The sequence below is a fragment of the Sus scrofa genome, chromosome 8, assembly GCF_054392235.1.
Source record: "Sus scrofa isolate SSC_HxYL_T2T_F1_AM1 chromosome 8, Sscrofa_HxYL_maternal_Yorkshire_Landrace_v2.0, whole genome shotgun sequence".
Lineage (NCBI taxonomy): Eukaryota > Metazoa > Chordata > Mammalia > Artiodactyla > Suidae > Sus > Sus scrofa.
In genome coordinates, this window is record NC_139390.1 from 78408587 (window position 1) to 78421872 (window position 13286).

Below are 13286 nucleotides of genomic sequence, written 5' to 3' on the forward strand. Positions count from 1 at the left end.
CCATTGAACAAGGCCAGGGATCGAACCTGCAACCTCATAGTTTCTAGTTGGATTCGTTTCCGCTGTGCCATGATGGGAACTCCAAGCTTTGTACTATTAAAACTGATTTAAAATCAGATGTGCTTAGAGTGAGGTGCAGGCAGGCCGTGGGAGTGCTTATGTCCTACTTAGCACTGGTGGGCCCACTGCCACCTGCTGCTAGTCACCATCCCTGTGAGAAGGCTGAAGAGCAGTGGGTGCTCCTGGCAGGAGGGCAGCCTGCCTTCAGATCATCACCCAGGCTCTGCCATCCCCTAGGACTCACTGTCCCCTGTAGCCAGCCCATCGAAGGGGAAAGAGTTAGGAAAGACAACACTAGAACTTTGGGCCAGAAAGTGCCACATACTGCTGTGTCCCCGTGTCATTCCTGAGAACTGGCATGTGGCCACATCCAGGTGTGGGGGGGAGGCAGGCTGGGAAACAGAGCCTTGAGCCGGGTGGCAGTTTCTCAGTGTACGGAACGGAGTACAGACTTTTTTGGACAGCTTGGCTTCTGTGACGTTGTTCCTGTTGTCCTTGGCACGATTTAAACATTTTTATATCTGTTCTTCTGGTCTCCTCTTATTTGGTTCACATCCTGTAGTGTAATAAAGACATTTGGTCTTTGTCCCCGGTTCCTGGCACAGAGCTCCCCAGACCCTGGGCATCTGCTGAAAGACAGGAGTGTCTTTTCTTATCCACAATGAGGCCTTTAGATCATACCCGAGTTTCTGCTAGTGAGGTGACTTAGGTAGGGCCCCTAGAGAGCCTCAGGCTGGGGCTGGCCACCTTCAGCCCTCTACGCTGATCTCAGGGATGGGGAGGGGCTGGAGATGAAGCTCCAGGTGAAGTGATGAGATGGGATGGGCTTCGGGGCTGGTGGGAGCCCTGACGGGGCCTGGGGGCTCCACCCTCACGCCATTCCTCGCTCTGTGCCTCTCTTCCACCTGGCTGGTCCTGAGTTACATCCTTTAAAAGAAACTGTAACAGTGAGCAAAGCGCTGTCCTGAGTTCTGGGAGCAGGCCTAGCAGATTATTAAACTTGAGAGGCAGATGTGGGAACCCCCCACTTTATAGCCAGTTGGTCAAAGAGTACAGATGGCCAGGACTGCTGACTGGCATCTGAAGTGGGCAGACTTGGGGGACTGAGCCCTTACATCTGTAGAATCTGACACTAACCCCAGGTAGGTAGCATCAGAACTGCACACACAGTTGGTGTCCACAGAGAAGTGGTCACTGCAGTTGGAAAACACTCTACATACAAACCTCTCATTCAGGCAGACTGAATCCACCCAATCTGTAGAAGTTACCCACTAGCTGAAGAATAAAAACTGTCTTTCTTTTCTAGTTGTTAATGTGTAAAAAGAGAAACTTTTCGGAAAGTTTTGATTACAGGCCCGGATGTTCTGTTACAAGATTACACTTGCTGATATTGACAGAACAAACAGTTCAGGGTCACAAAAGGAGTCCCTGTCAGTAACCTGGAGTTTGTCCTTCTGTTCAGGGCCTTGGAGCCCATCTTTCACTTTCATGAGAAACAAGTTTTTGAAGCTGAAGAAAAAAAAAAAGAAAAAAAAAAAGACTATTGCCTTAGCACCGATCAAGATAATAAAAAACTCATAATTATTCCAACACACTGGTATTAGCACAATTAAGACCTACGAGGTGTGAATGCTCTCACATCTGGCTAGTGCTGCTTGGGGTTTCACTGCGAAAGCATTCAAGCATAGTTTATTTCAAACTGGAATTTACAGGACAGGGTATCATTTATTAAATTTTCACATAAAAAGAAAAAAGTACACAGGGCACTAATTACAAGTAACACCACAATTAATTGGGCATCATTTCTCTGTAAAGAATAGGCAAGCAATGTATCATTTTAGTAACATTTTTTCCTGGTCTTTCACTTTCTGTATCCTCTTTTCTTGATTTCTGATCATGGAGGACATTGCTGAAAACATTGATAAAGCAAAGTTAGAAAAGCAACATTTACCAGGCTTATATTCTGTCAGCTTGCTGCTACAGCAGAGACACATTCTGAGCTCAAGAAGTTCTTAAAAATTGCAAAGTAGCAGGTTTTTAAAAAAACTTCAGTCATGGAACAGCTAAGGGTAAGTCTGATTCTTCAGTTGTTTTACATGAGTATGGTAACTATTAAACAGAAGTAACACATACTAGCTATAAATAATGAGAACACCTCAGAAGGGTACAAAGAGAGATGAAGGTCATGCTTTGTTCCCTGAGTCTGCTGAACGTCTCCCTCCCAGGTCATCACTGTAAACCCCTTGGTGAAAATATTTCCATGTATACACACACACACACACACACTCTTCTTTACATAAATGGAACTATGTGATTTAAATGGTTCTGTAGCTTGCTTTATTCACTTAACAAAATGTCAACGTCTTTTCTTTTCAGCTCATGTTTTGTTATGACTGCACAGTATTCCATTATGTGGGTGTATCTGTATGTTAGTAAATGAATTTTTAAAATTGCTTTCTTATTTTTATTTATAAACAGTGATATAGGAAATACTTCTGTAAACAGATTTTTATGTGTGTGTGCAACTTTTCTTGCAGAATAAATTGCTAAGAGTGGAGCTAATGGGTTAAAGAATATGTGTACTTTAGAAAAGATGCTCAACATCATTAATTATTGGAGAAATGTAAATGAAAACTGTAATGAGGTGCCACCACACACCAGTCAGCATTGCCATCACTAAAAAGTCGACAAATAACAAATGCTGGGGAGGGTGTGGAGAAAAGGGAACCCTCCTACAGTCTGTAGGAATGCACAACCACTACAGAAGACAGTATGGAGTTTCCTTAAAAAAACGGAAAATAGAGTTACCACAGGATCTAGCAATCCCACTCCTGGAGAAAACTCTAATTCGAAAAGATACATGCATCCCAATGTTCACTGTAGCACTCACTGTATACAACAGCCAAGACCCAGAAGTGACTTAAGTGTTCACTGACAGATGAATAGTTAAAGATGTAGTATGTATATACAATGGAATATTACTTAGCTATAAAAAAAGAACGAAATGACACCATTTGCGGCAACATGGATGAACCTAGAGATTATCATACTAAGGGAAGTCAGATAGAGAAAGACCTCATATGTAAAATATCATACGATACCTCATATGTAGAATCTAAAATGACACAAATGAACTTATTTACAAAACAGAAATAGACTCACAGACTTCAAAAACAAACTTAGGGTTACTGAAGGAGAAAAGGGCTGGGGGAGGGATAAATTAGGAGTTGGGGATTAGCAGATACAAATACTATATATAAAGTAGACAACAAGCTCCTACTGTATAGCATAGGAAACCATGTTCAATATTCTGTAATAAACCATAATGGAGAATATGAAAAAATATATATATAATATACATATTATATATTATATAAAACTGAATCACTCTGCTATACAGCAGAAACTAACACATCACTGTAAATCAACTACACTTTAATAAAATACACTTTAAAAAAGAGTATGTGTACTTTAGGTTGATAAATGTTCTCAAAATTTTCTCCAAAATATTTGTTTTCATAATTTCCAAGATATGTTCCATCCACACTGTACCCAGTAAAAAAGCTTTTAAAAATTTTTTTAAACATTGGTGTTCCCGTTGTGGCACAGTGGTTAACGAATCCGACTAGGAACCATGAAATTGCGGGTTCGATCCCTGGCCTTGCTCAGTGGGTTAAGGATCCGGCGTTGCTGTGAGCTGTGGTGTAGGTTGCAGACGCGGCTCAGATCCCACGTTGCTGTGGCTCTGGCGTAGGCTGGTGGCTACAGCTCCGATTCGACCCCTCGCCTGGGAACCTCCATATGCCGCGGGAGCGGCCCAAGAAATGGCAAAAAGAAAAAAAAAAAAAAAACAAAAAAAATGGGGTCAGTATTAAAATCAAATGTTTTTCTTTATGTTTCTATGCAGAGGGATATGGAGTTGTCATAAATAATTTATAATTCTCTTTAAAAATAATTCTGCATAGCTTTAGTACATTAAAAAAAAATGTGCTGACTCACAGACATTGTAAAACTTATGGTCTCCGGAGGAGACAGTTTGGGGGGTGGGGGGATGTGCTTGGGCTGTGGGATGGAAATCCTTTGAAATCAGATTGTTATGATCATTATACAACTACAGATGTGATAGATTCATTTGAGTAATAATAAAAAAATAAAGTTAAAAAAAATGTGGATTTGGAGCCAGAAATTGCAGAGATCAAGTCTCAGCTACCCCACTCAGTGTGTTACTTAGAACTTACTGTCATCTTCAGCTTCCTCATTACCAAATGACATTATGTTAGTACCCACTCCCCCAGTGTAGGGAAGCTCATGAGCAAAGCACTGAGTACAGGGCCTGGGACATGGCTGACGAGGGCCCAATAAATGCTAATAACAACTATTATTATTAATAAGATTAAATTATTTTATAAGGATTTAATTCTGAAAAAAATATTTATTATTCTCCATCTAATAACTTACATTCTCTAGAGATGGAAAGATGAAATAAAAGTAACATGTATACGCCAAAATTAATTTCTCTCTGACAAAGGCTCCTGGATTCAGGAACTTATATCAGAAAATCACAAAACAGAGTTCCTGTCGTGGCACAGAGGAAATGAATCTGACTAGGAACCATGAGGTTGGGGGTTCGATCCCTGGCTTTGCTTAGTGGGTTAAGGATCTGGCGTTGCTGTGAGCTGTGGTGTAGGTCGCAGACACAGCTTGGATCTGGCGTTGCTGTGGCTCTGGCGCAGGCCAGCAGCAGCAGCTCCAATTAGACCTGGAAATCTCCATATGCTTAAAGTGTGGCTCTAAAAAGATAAAAAAAAAAAAAAAAAAAAGAAAAAGAAAATCACAAAACATGATAGCTTCCTATATTCCTGGGAACATCCACTTAGACTGTATGCCCCCAAAGTTGCCCATCATCTGCAGAGTACAGCAGTTTCTCATTCTAATAGCTCTAGTATATTTAGAAGTAGTTTATCCTTTTATTTAGTGATTGACTGGGCGGAACAGTCTCTTAGGGCTCTTGCTAATTTAAATCCTCTGTAAGACTAAATACTGTAACTTTGATTTCTGGCTATTAAATTGCAACCTCACCCTGGTTACTGTCATACAAATGCTTGCCACAGACCTACCAGGGACAAGAAAGATAGTGTGCTGGGACATCTCTTGTGAAATCAGCCACTCAAAACATGTGTCCCACTGCGAGCTGGTCAGCGGTATTATCATCCCTATTAGATGAAAGAGGTGAGTAGGGCCCAGGCGACCTGCCCAAGGCCACACTATTAATCCAGGGGTTGGTCATGGTTAGGACTCTCATATTTTGACTAAGGTTTCTGAATTGCTTGTTCAATCCTTTCCAGTATATATACAGATAGGAGGCTTAACCTGAAAAGACAGTTGAGTATTCTTATGAGCAAGTAAGATCTTTCCAAGAATGTACACTGTACCTTGGTTCTTCATCTGTAAATCTTCTACCAGAGTCTGCAAGCTTTCCAGTCTGTTCTGAAGCTTCCTGCATGTTTTCCCGGTTGTTTCTATTGGCTGAGACTGTGAAGCTATTAGAAAATTTCTTAGATGTGGTATTAAAAGTCTAGTCAATACTTCTTTTTAGAAATCTTCCAACTATGGGTTAAACAACCTGTCCTTTGAAACAATGGGAACTTTAAAACACCACTTAAAAATAAAGAAGTGTCGTGTTTAAACACTGTAATACTAGCTCGCCTGATTTTGTTTCAAACCAACCTGATTTACTATTATTTAACTACATGGCATTAAATGGGATGAGCAGGAGGAATACTTCAAGATTAATGATAATCTGCACTACAAATGACAACTTTTTTTTCTCTTTAGGGCCACACCTGCGACATATGGAAGTTCCCAGGCTAGAGGCTGAATTGGAGCTGCAGATGCCGGCCTACACAACACAGCCACAGCAATGTGGGATCTGAGCTGCATCTGAAACCTACACCAGAGCTCACAGCAATGCTGGATCCTTAATTCATCTAGTGAGGCCAGGGATAGAACCTGCAGCCTCAAGGATACTAGTCGGGTTTGTTACCGCTGAGCTACAACGGGAACTACCTAAATGACAACTTTTTACACCAAACCTGACTAGCTTGGTATTAATTTAGTGTTTGGAAGAGCAAGATGTAATACTGACACTGGCAACATTTTTGAATGTGTGAAAGGCCAATGCCTACTTCAGTTGTCACTGGAATGAGGGGGGAGGGAAGTATGGATGCTGACATGGCTGCAGTGGACACCAAACCTAGAAAAAATGTGGCAACAACTGAGGAGGGGCTAGAAGCACGTGAGCCATTCTCTAGTAAGTATGCTAGGTTTTGTCAACCTCTAAAAAATACCTGATTGCAATCTCAAGATTATAACTTTGAGCTTAGTCTCTAACTTGCTGTATAATCTTGAAAATATTTTTGATGGCATATTTTCCTATCAAAAATACTCTTAATTAAAGGCAATCATCTAGGAATTATTTTAGTTCAAGGAATAATTTCTCAGAGAGAGATTTTTAACATAAATAATGTGAAATATGTGATGTTGATGAGTATCTGACAATAGGGAAAAAAAATACTGTGCTGTGCTGTAACCACAAATTAATAATGAGGTCACCAGCAGCACTGCTCTATTCCCGTAATAATCAATGCTCTAATAAGGAAATAACTTGCTATTCTAAATTTTTTAAAATATCAAATAATAACCTAGAAACACAGGAGATGAAGGAGGACACAAATGCACAAAAAGATGGTAAAAAAGAAAATGTACTAAAATCTATGATTAGGTGCTGAATCTTTTTTTTTTTTTTTGGATCTAAAAATATGTTAGGCATAGAATTTCAAGAGGCTAGGAACTAACTTAACAATGATGCAACAAGTTGCCTAATTCATCCGTTATCAAAGGGAATGATGCCACCCAGCCTGGGTCACAGTCTTAGAAGATGAAAAATATTCAAGTTCAACCCAACATATACATATTTAATGTCCACTTATTTATCAGGCATTATTCCAAATCAAACCACTTTCACCATCTGTCTTAGTGAATAACAAATTAATTTAAAATTTTCAAAATGAGAACATTTTCCAAGTTTGTATGATAGATACTTGGACTTACAAAGGCAGAGGCTGAAGAGAGCCATAATTTTAAAGAATGTAAATAAGAAAAAAAAGTCATTCTCAGTATTGAAAAGAAGGCCCAAGGAATTTCCCATTGTGGCTCAGTGGGTTAAGAACCTGACTAGTATCCATGAGGAGGTCTCTTGCTCAGTGGGTTAAGGATGCCATGTTGCCATGAGCTGAGGTATAGGTCACAGACGCAAGGCTCAGATCTAGCATTGCTGTGGCCGTGGTGTAGGTTGGTAGGTGCAGCTCCAATTTGACCCCTAGCCTGGGAACTTCCATATGCCGCAAATTTGGCCTTAAAAATAAAAATAAAATTAAATTTAAAAAGGCCCCAAATCTCATAATAGAGAAGATAGTTCATTATTCAAGTCAGAGAAAGAGATAATATTTATCTATAATATCTATGTATATTTACTAAGGGGTGTGTGTTTATGTGTCTACACAATAGCTATCCTATTTAAATAAGACTCACTTAAAACTAATAATAAAAAAAGACCCACTTAAGTTACACAGCATCAATCAGAGTATGCATACAGGAATATGTGTAAAACCTTATTAATTCCAATTATGGAAAAGAACTTTTATTTGCCAGAATGGGAAATCAATTAATCTCATCACTAGTATCAAATCACTCTTACCTTTTTTTTTTTTTTTTTTTTTTTTTTTTTTGTCTTTTTGCCATTTCTTGGGCCGCTCCTGCGGCATATGGAGGTTCCCAGGCGAGGGGTCGAATCGGAGCTGTAGCCACTGGCCTACGCCAGAGCCACAGCAACACGGGATCCGAGCCGCGTCCGCGACCTACACCACAGCTCATGGCAACGCCGGATCGTTAACCCACTGAGCAAGGGCAGGGACCGAACCCGCAACCTCATGGTTCCTAGTCGGATTCGTTAACCACTGCGCCACGACGGGAACTCCAAATCACTCTTACCTTTAACAGAATCAGGTGAATGAACAGGCTTGGTGGATCTATATTGTGATGTGGAACCTATAGAGTCTTCAACTGAACTAGTTAGGAGTGAATGAACTGGAGACTTCTTCGGAGAAGAATGGAATGAACGAGGAGCTGAATTTTTTACAGATGGACTTCCTAAAATTTTATAAGAACAGAAGTAAAAGGAGAGAATTTATCAAAAGTAGTATACTGCATCTCTAAGAAAATCAAACTTTCATGAGAAAGTGTTCCCAATGACGGGGGTGGGATGTGTTCTGGTGAATACTCAAGGCTTTAGGTTGAAACTGAAAAGGGCTATGTTTTAGGAATAAGAAACAAGATCTGCCCTTGGGCATCCTGAGGTCTATCTTAAAATCATCTTAATTCCTGATTGGATTAAATTGATGTGGGATTGCTGGTGTCCATGGCTTGTGTACTGGAAGCAAGCATGGATGCTCTCTGGAGGAGGGTAACATCATTCTAAGTTGCAAACCATCTGTACAATTTTTCATATATGTTTGTCATACAATAAAAATAACCAGGAGAGTTCCCACTGTGGCACAGAATCAGATTGCAGTGGTTTGCATTGCTGTGGAGGTGCAGGTTTGATCCCTGGCCTGATGCAGTGGGTTAAAGAATCCAGCATCGCCATGGCTGTGGCATGGGTCACAGTTGCAACCCGGATTCAATCCCTGGTCCAAGAACTTCCATATCCCTGGGTGCAGCAATATATAAAATAAAATAAAATAAAATAAAATAAAAATAAAATAAAATAAAATAAAATAACCAGGCATGTGAGGAGACAAAATGACATAGCATAAAACCAAGAGAAAAAGTACAGATAATAGATATAGAGCCACAGGGTCTGGATAATGGAAGCACAGACTACCACAGATTCAACAGCATTATTCCAAACCCCAAACGAGATCTTCATACCTAGAAAACATATCAATAAAAACTACAAAAGAAAAAACAAAACAAAACAACAAACAAACCCAAAGACAAAAACAGTCTTAAAGCTGTCAGAAAGGCAAAAAAGATAGATTACATTTAAATGACCAACAATTAAAGCTGGTTTTCCCTCTGTTTTTTGGCCATGTCTGTGGCATGCAAAAGGCCACGGACTGAATTCATACTACAGCAGTGACCTGAGCCATAGCAGTGACAGTGATGGTTTCTTAACCCCCTGAGAGCTGACTTCTTAATAGAGACAATGGAAGCCAGAAAACAATGGAGTATTTTCAAAGTGAGGGAAAAATATCAACCTAGAATTCTATACTCAGGAAAAATCATCCTCAAAAATACGGATAAAATATGGAGTTCCCTGGTGGCCTAGTGGTTAAGGATTTGGTATTGTCATTGCTGTGGCTCAGGTTCCATCCCTGGCCCAGGAACTTTTGCATGTCTCAGGTGCAGTCAAAAAACAAGTAAATAAAATAAAATAAAACAAAGACAAGTTCATAAAAACAGAAACTAGGAGAATACATTAAAAGAAACATTAAAGGCAAAAGTAAAATGATACCTGATAGAAAGTAAAGTATGAAAATGTGAGTGTATCTAAGTAAATATTAACTGTACAATACAATGCAAATGGGCCATTATGGTATTTACATTTATAATTAAAGTAGGTGACAACAACTGGATGTAAGTTGGAAGGAAAGTGGATAGAGTTAACATGTTCCAGGGTACTCATGATTTATGAGAAAAGATAAAGGCGTTCATTTACATTAATCTAATCAAACAAGGAGGTATGTTGTATTCTCTTGACTAAGCATTAAAACAACAGTATAAAGTAAAGTAAAACCTGAAGGAACTGTTCAACTTCAAATAAATGCTGTTTTCTTTAAAATATTAATTCTTGGAGTTCCCGTCGTGGCTCAGTGGTTAACATATCTGACTAGGAACCATGAGGTTGCGGGTTCGATCCTTGGCCTTGCTCAGTGGGTTGAGGATTCGGCGTTGCCGTGAGCTCTGGTGTGGGTCGCAGACGCGGCTCGGATCCTGCATTGCTGTGGCCGTGGTGTAGGCCGGTGGCTACAGCTCTGATTAGACCCCCAGCCTGGGAACCTGCATATGCCGCAGGATCAGCTCTAGAAAAGGCAAAAAGACAAAAAAAATAAAAAATAAAAATATTAATTCTTAAAAGGTTTCCAAGTTAAAGATAATTTAAAAATTAAGATTTTGCATCTATTTTATTTAAGAACATTGATTTTATACACACACACACACACACACACACTGAGATTCTTCTACAAAAGATGAGAAAATTTGGAAACTTAACTTCTTCTATCTCTTTTACCTCACACCTCAATTTTCCCTATTTACGCTATTCCTGTCCAGAGTTAGCCCTAAACGTGTGTTGAATAACCACCATTTTCACAGTATCATACTGTCCCCTGCATTTGGTTCTCTTCCACAGGAAAGGTGATTATGTGTCTGCTGACTTGCCTTTGCCTTCTAAATCTAACATATTCTCTATCATCTTTCATCTTTCTTAGTTTTAAAAATTCCTCTTCTGTAATTTTCTCCAGGGGTTCATCATGTCCCTGACTATGATTTCAGCCATGTCTATCCTATCCTATCCTATTTTTTATTTTTCTAAGGCTTCCCCCTGAAATATTTTTATTTTTCCTTTTCCATTTCTAATCCGAGTTGTGCCATTTTTCTTTTCGACAGATTCTGTTACCTCTCAATCTCTTCCTTGACCTCCTTGTTTTATAGAGAACATTTTGTTTACTTACAGTCTTTGGAAAATATATGGAAAACCATCTATTTCATTTCTACCCTCCCCTCCATTCAATAAGTACTTATTGAGCCTGGAAGATTCTAGGTCCTGGGATACATCAAGGAACCAAACAATTAAAGACACAGGTCCTTGTGCAGCTTTTGTCTAGCAGGAGGTGACACACAATGGACCACATAAATTAGGAAGCTACATATATAAAATAATTGCTGGAGTTCCTCTGTGGATAAGTGGGTTTAGGACCCAGTGTTGTCACTGTTGTGGCTTGGGTCACTGCTGTGGCACGGGTTTGATCTCTGGCCTGGGAACTTCCACATGCCTTGGGTGCAGCCCCAGATAAATAAAAAATACGTAAAAATAAGACAAAGATAAGGAAGACTGGGACTATAGGAGGGTTATAATTTTTACATACAGTGGTTGACAGTAAATCTCACTGAGAACGCGACATCTAAGCAAAGGCTTTAAAGGAGGTAAAGGCTGAGCAATGCGGAGGAACAGCGAGTGTGAGGGGAGTCGCTGCAGGTTCTACGCAGGCCCCAAGCCTGTGCTTTCACTGAAAACTCACCTGCAGATGGGAATGTGAAGCAACTGGCGGGATCTTCCAACTCTTCTGTGTGTAACGTGACGGGCTCTCTGGAAGCATAAGAATGGTCATACAAACATTCCACTTCCAAACTCATGGCTAAGGTTTACGGACAGAGGTTAGCTAAAGAAGGCAAGGATGATGGCTTAAAATAGAAACCCGAGATGGCAGTCATAGCCCTATGCTGCCGAAATCCTAAACCGTCCCTTGAGGGAGAGCCAAAGTTGCATCAGCTTTATGTATTCAGTGCCCATGAACATTTGGTAGAATGAAATTGTAGTAATATATAATCTTGGTTAGAAAATTTGTTTTTGTGTAGTAATAGCTATGAAACCCAGTATTTCTCTCATGGATTCTAAGAGATGCAATCATAAGGATTCATTTAAAAATGAAAAAAAAAAAAAACCAAAGGAATTAAAAAAAATTCTCTTAGCAATAATAAGTATTGCTTTACAAAACTATCAGACCTATTTAAATAAATAAGTTGAGATAAACCACACAGTTCTCTGTGGGTTGGGTATCAGTATGAAAATATTATGACTGTAGTTCTCAAAATGGTGCCTTTGCAACAGGGGTTTGTGAGGTCAATACTAATACTATTTTTATTATAATGCTAAGGTATTTTCTTTTGAACTCTCAGTCTCTCACCAGTGTACAGTGGAATTTCCCCGAGGCTCTGTAATATCTGCTATCACAGCATATAAATGCAGAGTTAGATGGAATCCAGCTATGTTATTAAGTCACAATTAAACTGTGAAACAATGTCTTCTCCATGATTTTTTGTTTGAAAAATATTTTTTCATAATAAAATACATTGTTATGATTACATGTAATTTCACAGGTAACATGTACAAAGTCCGTGTAACAGGTACTTTGTTATTTTTAAGTGAAGAAATACTAAAATCTTTTAATTTTTTAATGCTTAAAATTCAAACTTACTTTCCAATACTAAAAAATAGAAATGACCTATATAAACAAAGGCTTTTTGGAATCTTCAGTGATATTTGTGAGTGCAGAGGGGTCCTGGAAACCAAAAAGTTTGAGAATATTAGGAGAAAAGCCCTGGAAAGGAAGGTCATGGCCATACTGTGGCTAGTCTTAATTATCGAGGCAAAGAGTTTGTTCTTGCTACAGGAGGCAATGGGGAGCCTTTTAGGGTTTGAGGGCTGGGAACATAGTCTGAGGTGTGCTTGAGGCTGATCAATTTGAAATTTATTCACAGAAGTGACTGGAACTTGCAAGAGACTGGAGATTTAAAAAATCCATCCTGAACACTGTAGAGGCCACTACAATTGTCCATGAGAATATGGTACCATGGCCGAAAAAGCAATGTGGTAGGATGAGCGACGGCTGCCAAATATATCTGTGTCCAAATGCCAAGACCCTATGCGTGTGACCTCATATGGTATTAGAGACTTTGCAGATGTGATTAAATCAAGAATCCTGAGGAGGGGAAATTATCCTGGGTTATCTGGGAGATATACCTGCATAATCTAAATGCTATCACAAGTCTCTTTATTAGAGGAAGGCAAGGGGAGGTTTCACACAGCAGGGAGAAGGCCATGGAACAAGCAGCAGAAGACTTGAGGATGCTATGTCCTGGGCTGGGAGCTCGGAGGGAGTCACAAATCAAAGAGTGAAAAGAATGAGGCTCTAGAGGCCCAGAAGCTCTAGAAGAGAAGAGAAGAAAAGGGGCTAATCCCAAGGGCTTGTGGAGGGAGGGAGTGTAGCCTTGCCAACGTCTTGACTGGGCTCTTTTCCTGGTAGCTCAGTCCAGGTATCCAGAGGCAAAACACAGGAGTGGTTACAAACCTGAGCTCAGGAGCCAGCTAAACCTGAGTTCAAATC

The 13286-nt window shown here is 39.7% G+C and overlaps 1 protein-coding gene across 50 annotated transcripts in view; it reads right to left on the reverse strand.

Moving 5' to 3' along the window:
• Window positions 1-1765: 1765 nt before the first annotated feature.
• The window catches only part of CCDC158 (coiled-coil domain containing 158), a 99537-nt gene continuing 88016 nt past the window's right edge, over window positions 1766-13286 (reverse strand). For 24 of the 50 annotated variants that reach the window (XM_084972570.1, XM_084972561.1, XM_084972552.1 and 21 more), the window contains 4 exons: window positions 11421-11488; window positions 8110-8268; window positions 5493-5592; window positions 1766-1969 (listed from right to left, as the gene is read on the reverse strand). In XM_084972570.1, coding sequence (XP_084828696.1) covers window positions 1849-1969; window positions 5493-5592; window positions 8110-8268; window positions 11421-11488 — 448 coding nt within the window. In that variant the 3' untranslated portion in view covers window positions 1766-1848. Of the gene's footprint in view, window positions 1970-5492; window positions 5601-8109; window positions 8269-11420; window positions 11489-13286 lie in introns of all 50 variants that reach the window. The other 26 variants (XM_084972569.1, XM_084972566.1, XM_084972554.1 and 23 more) reach the window with 2 other exon arrangements.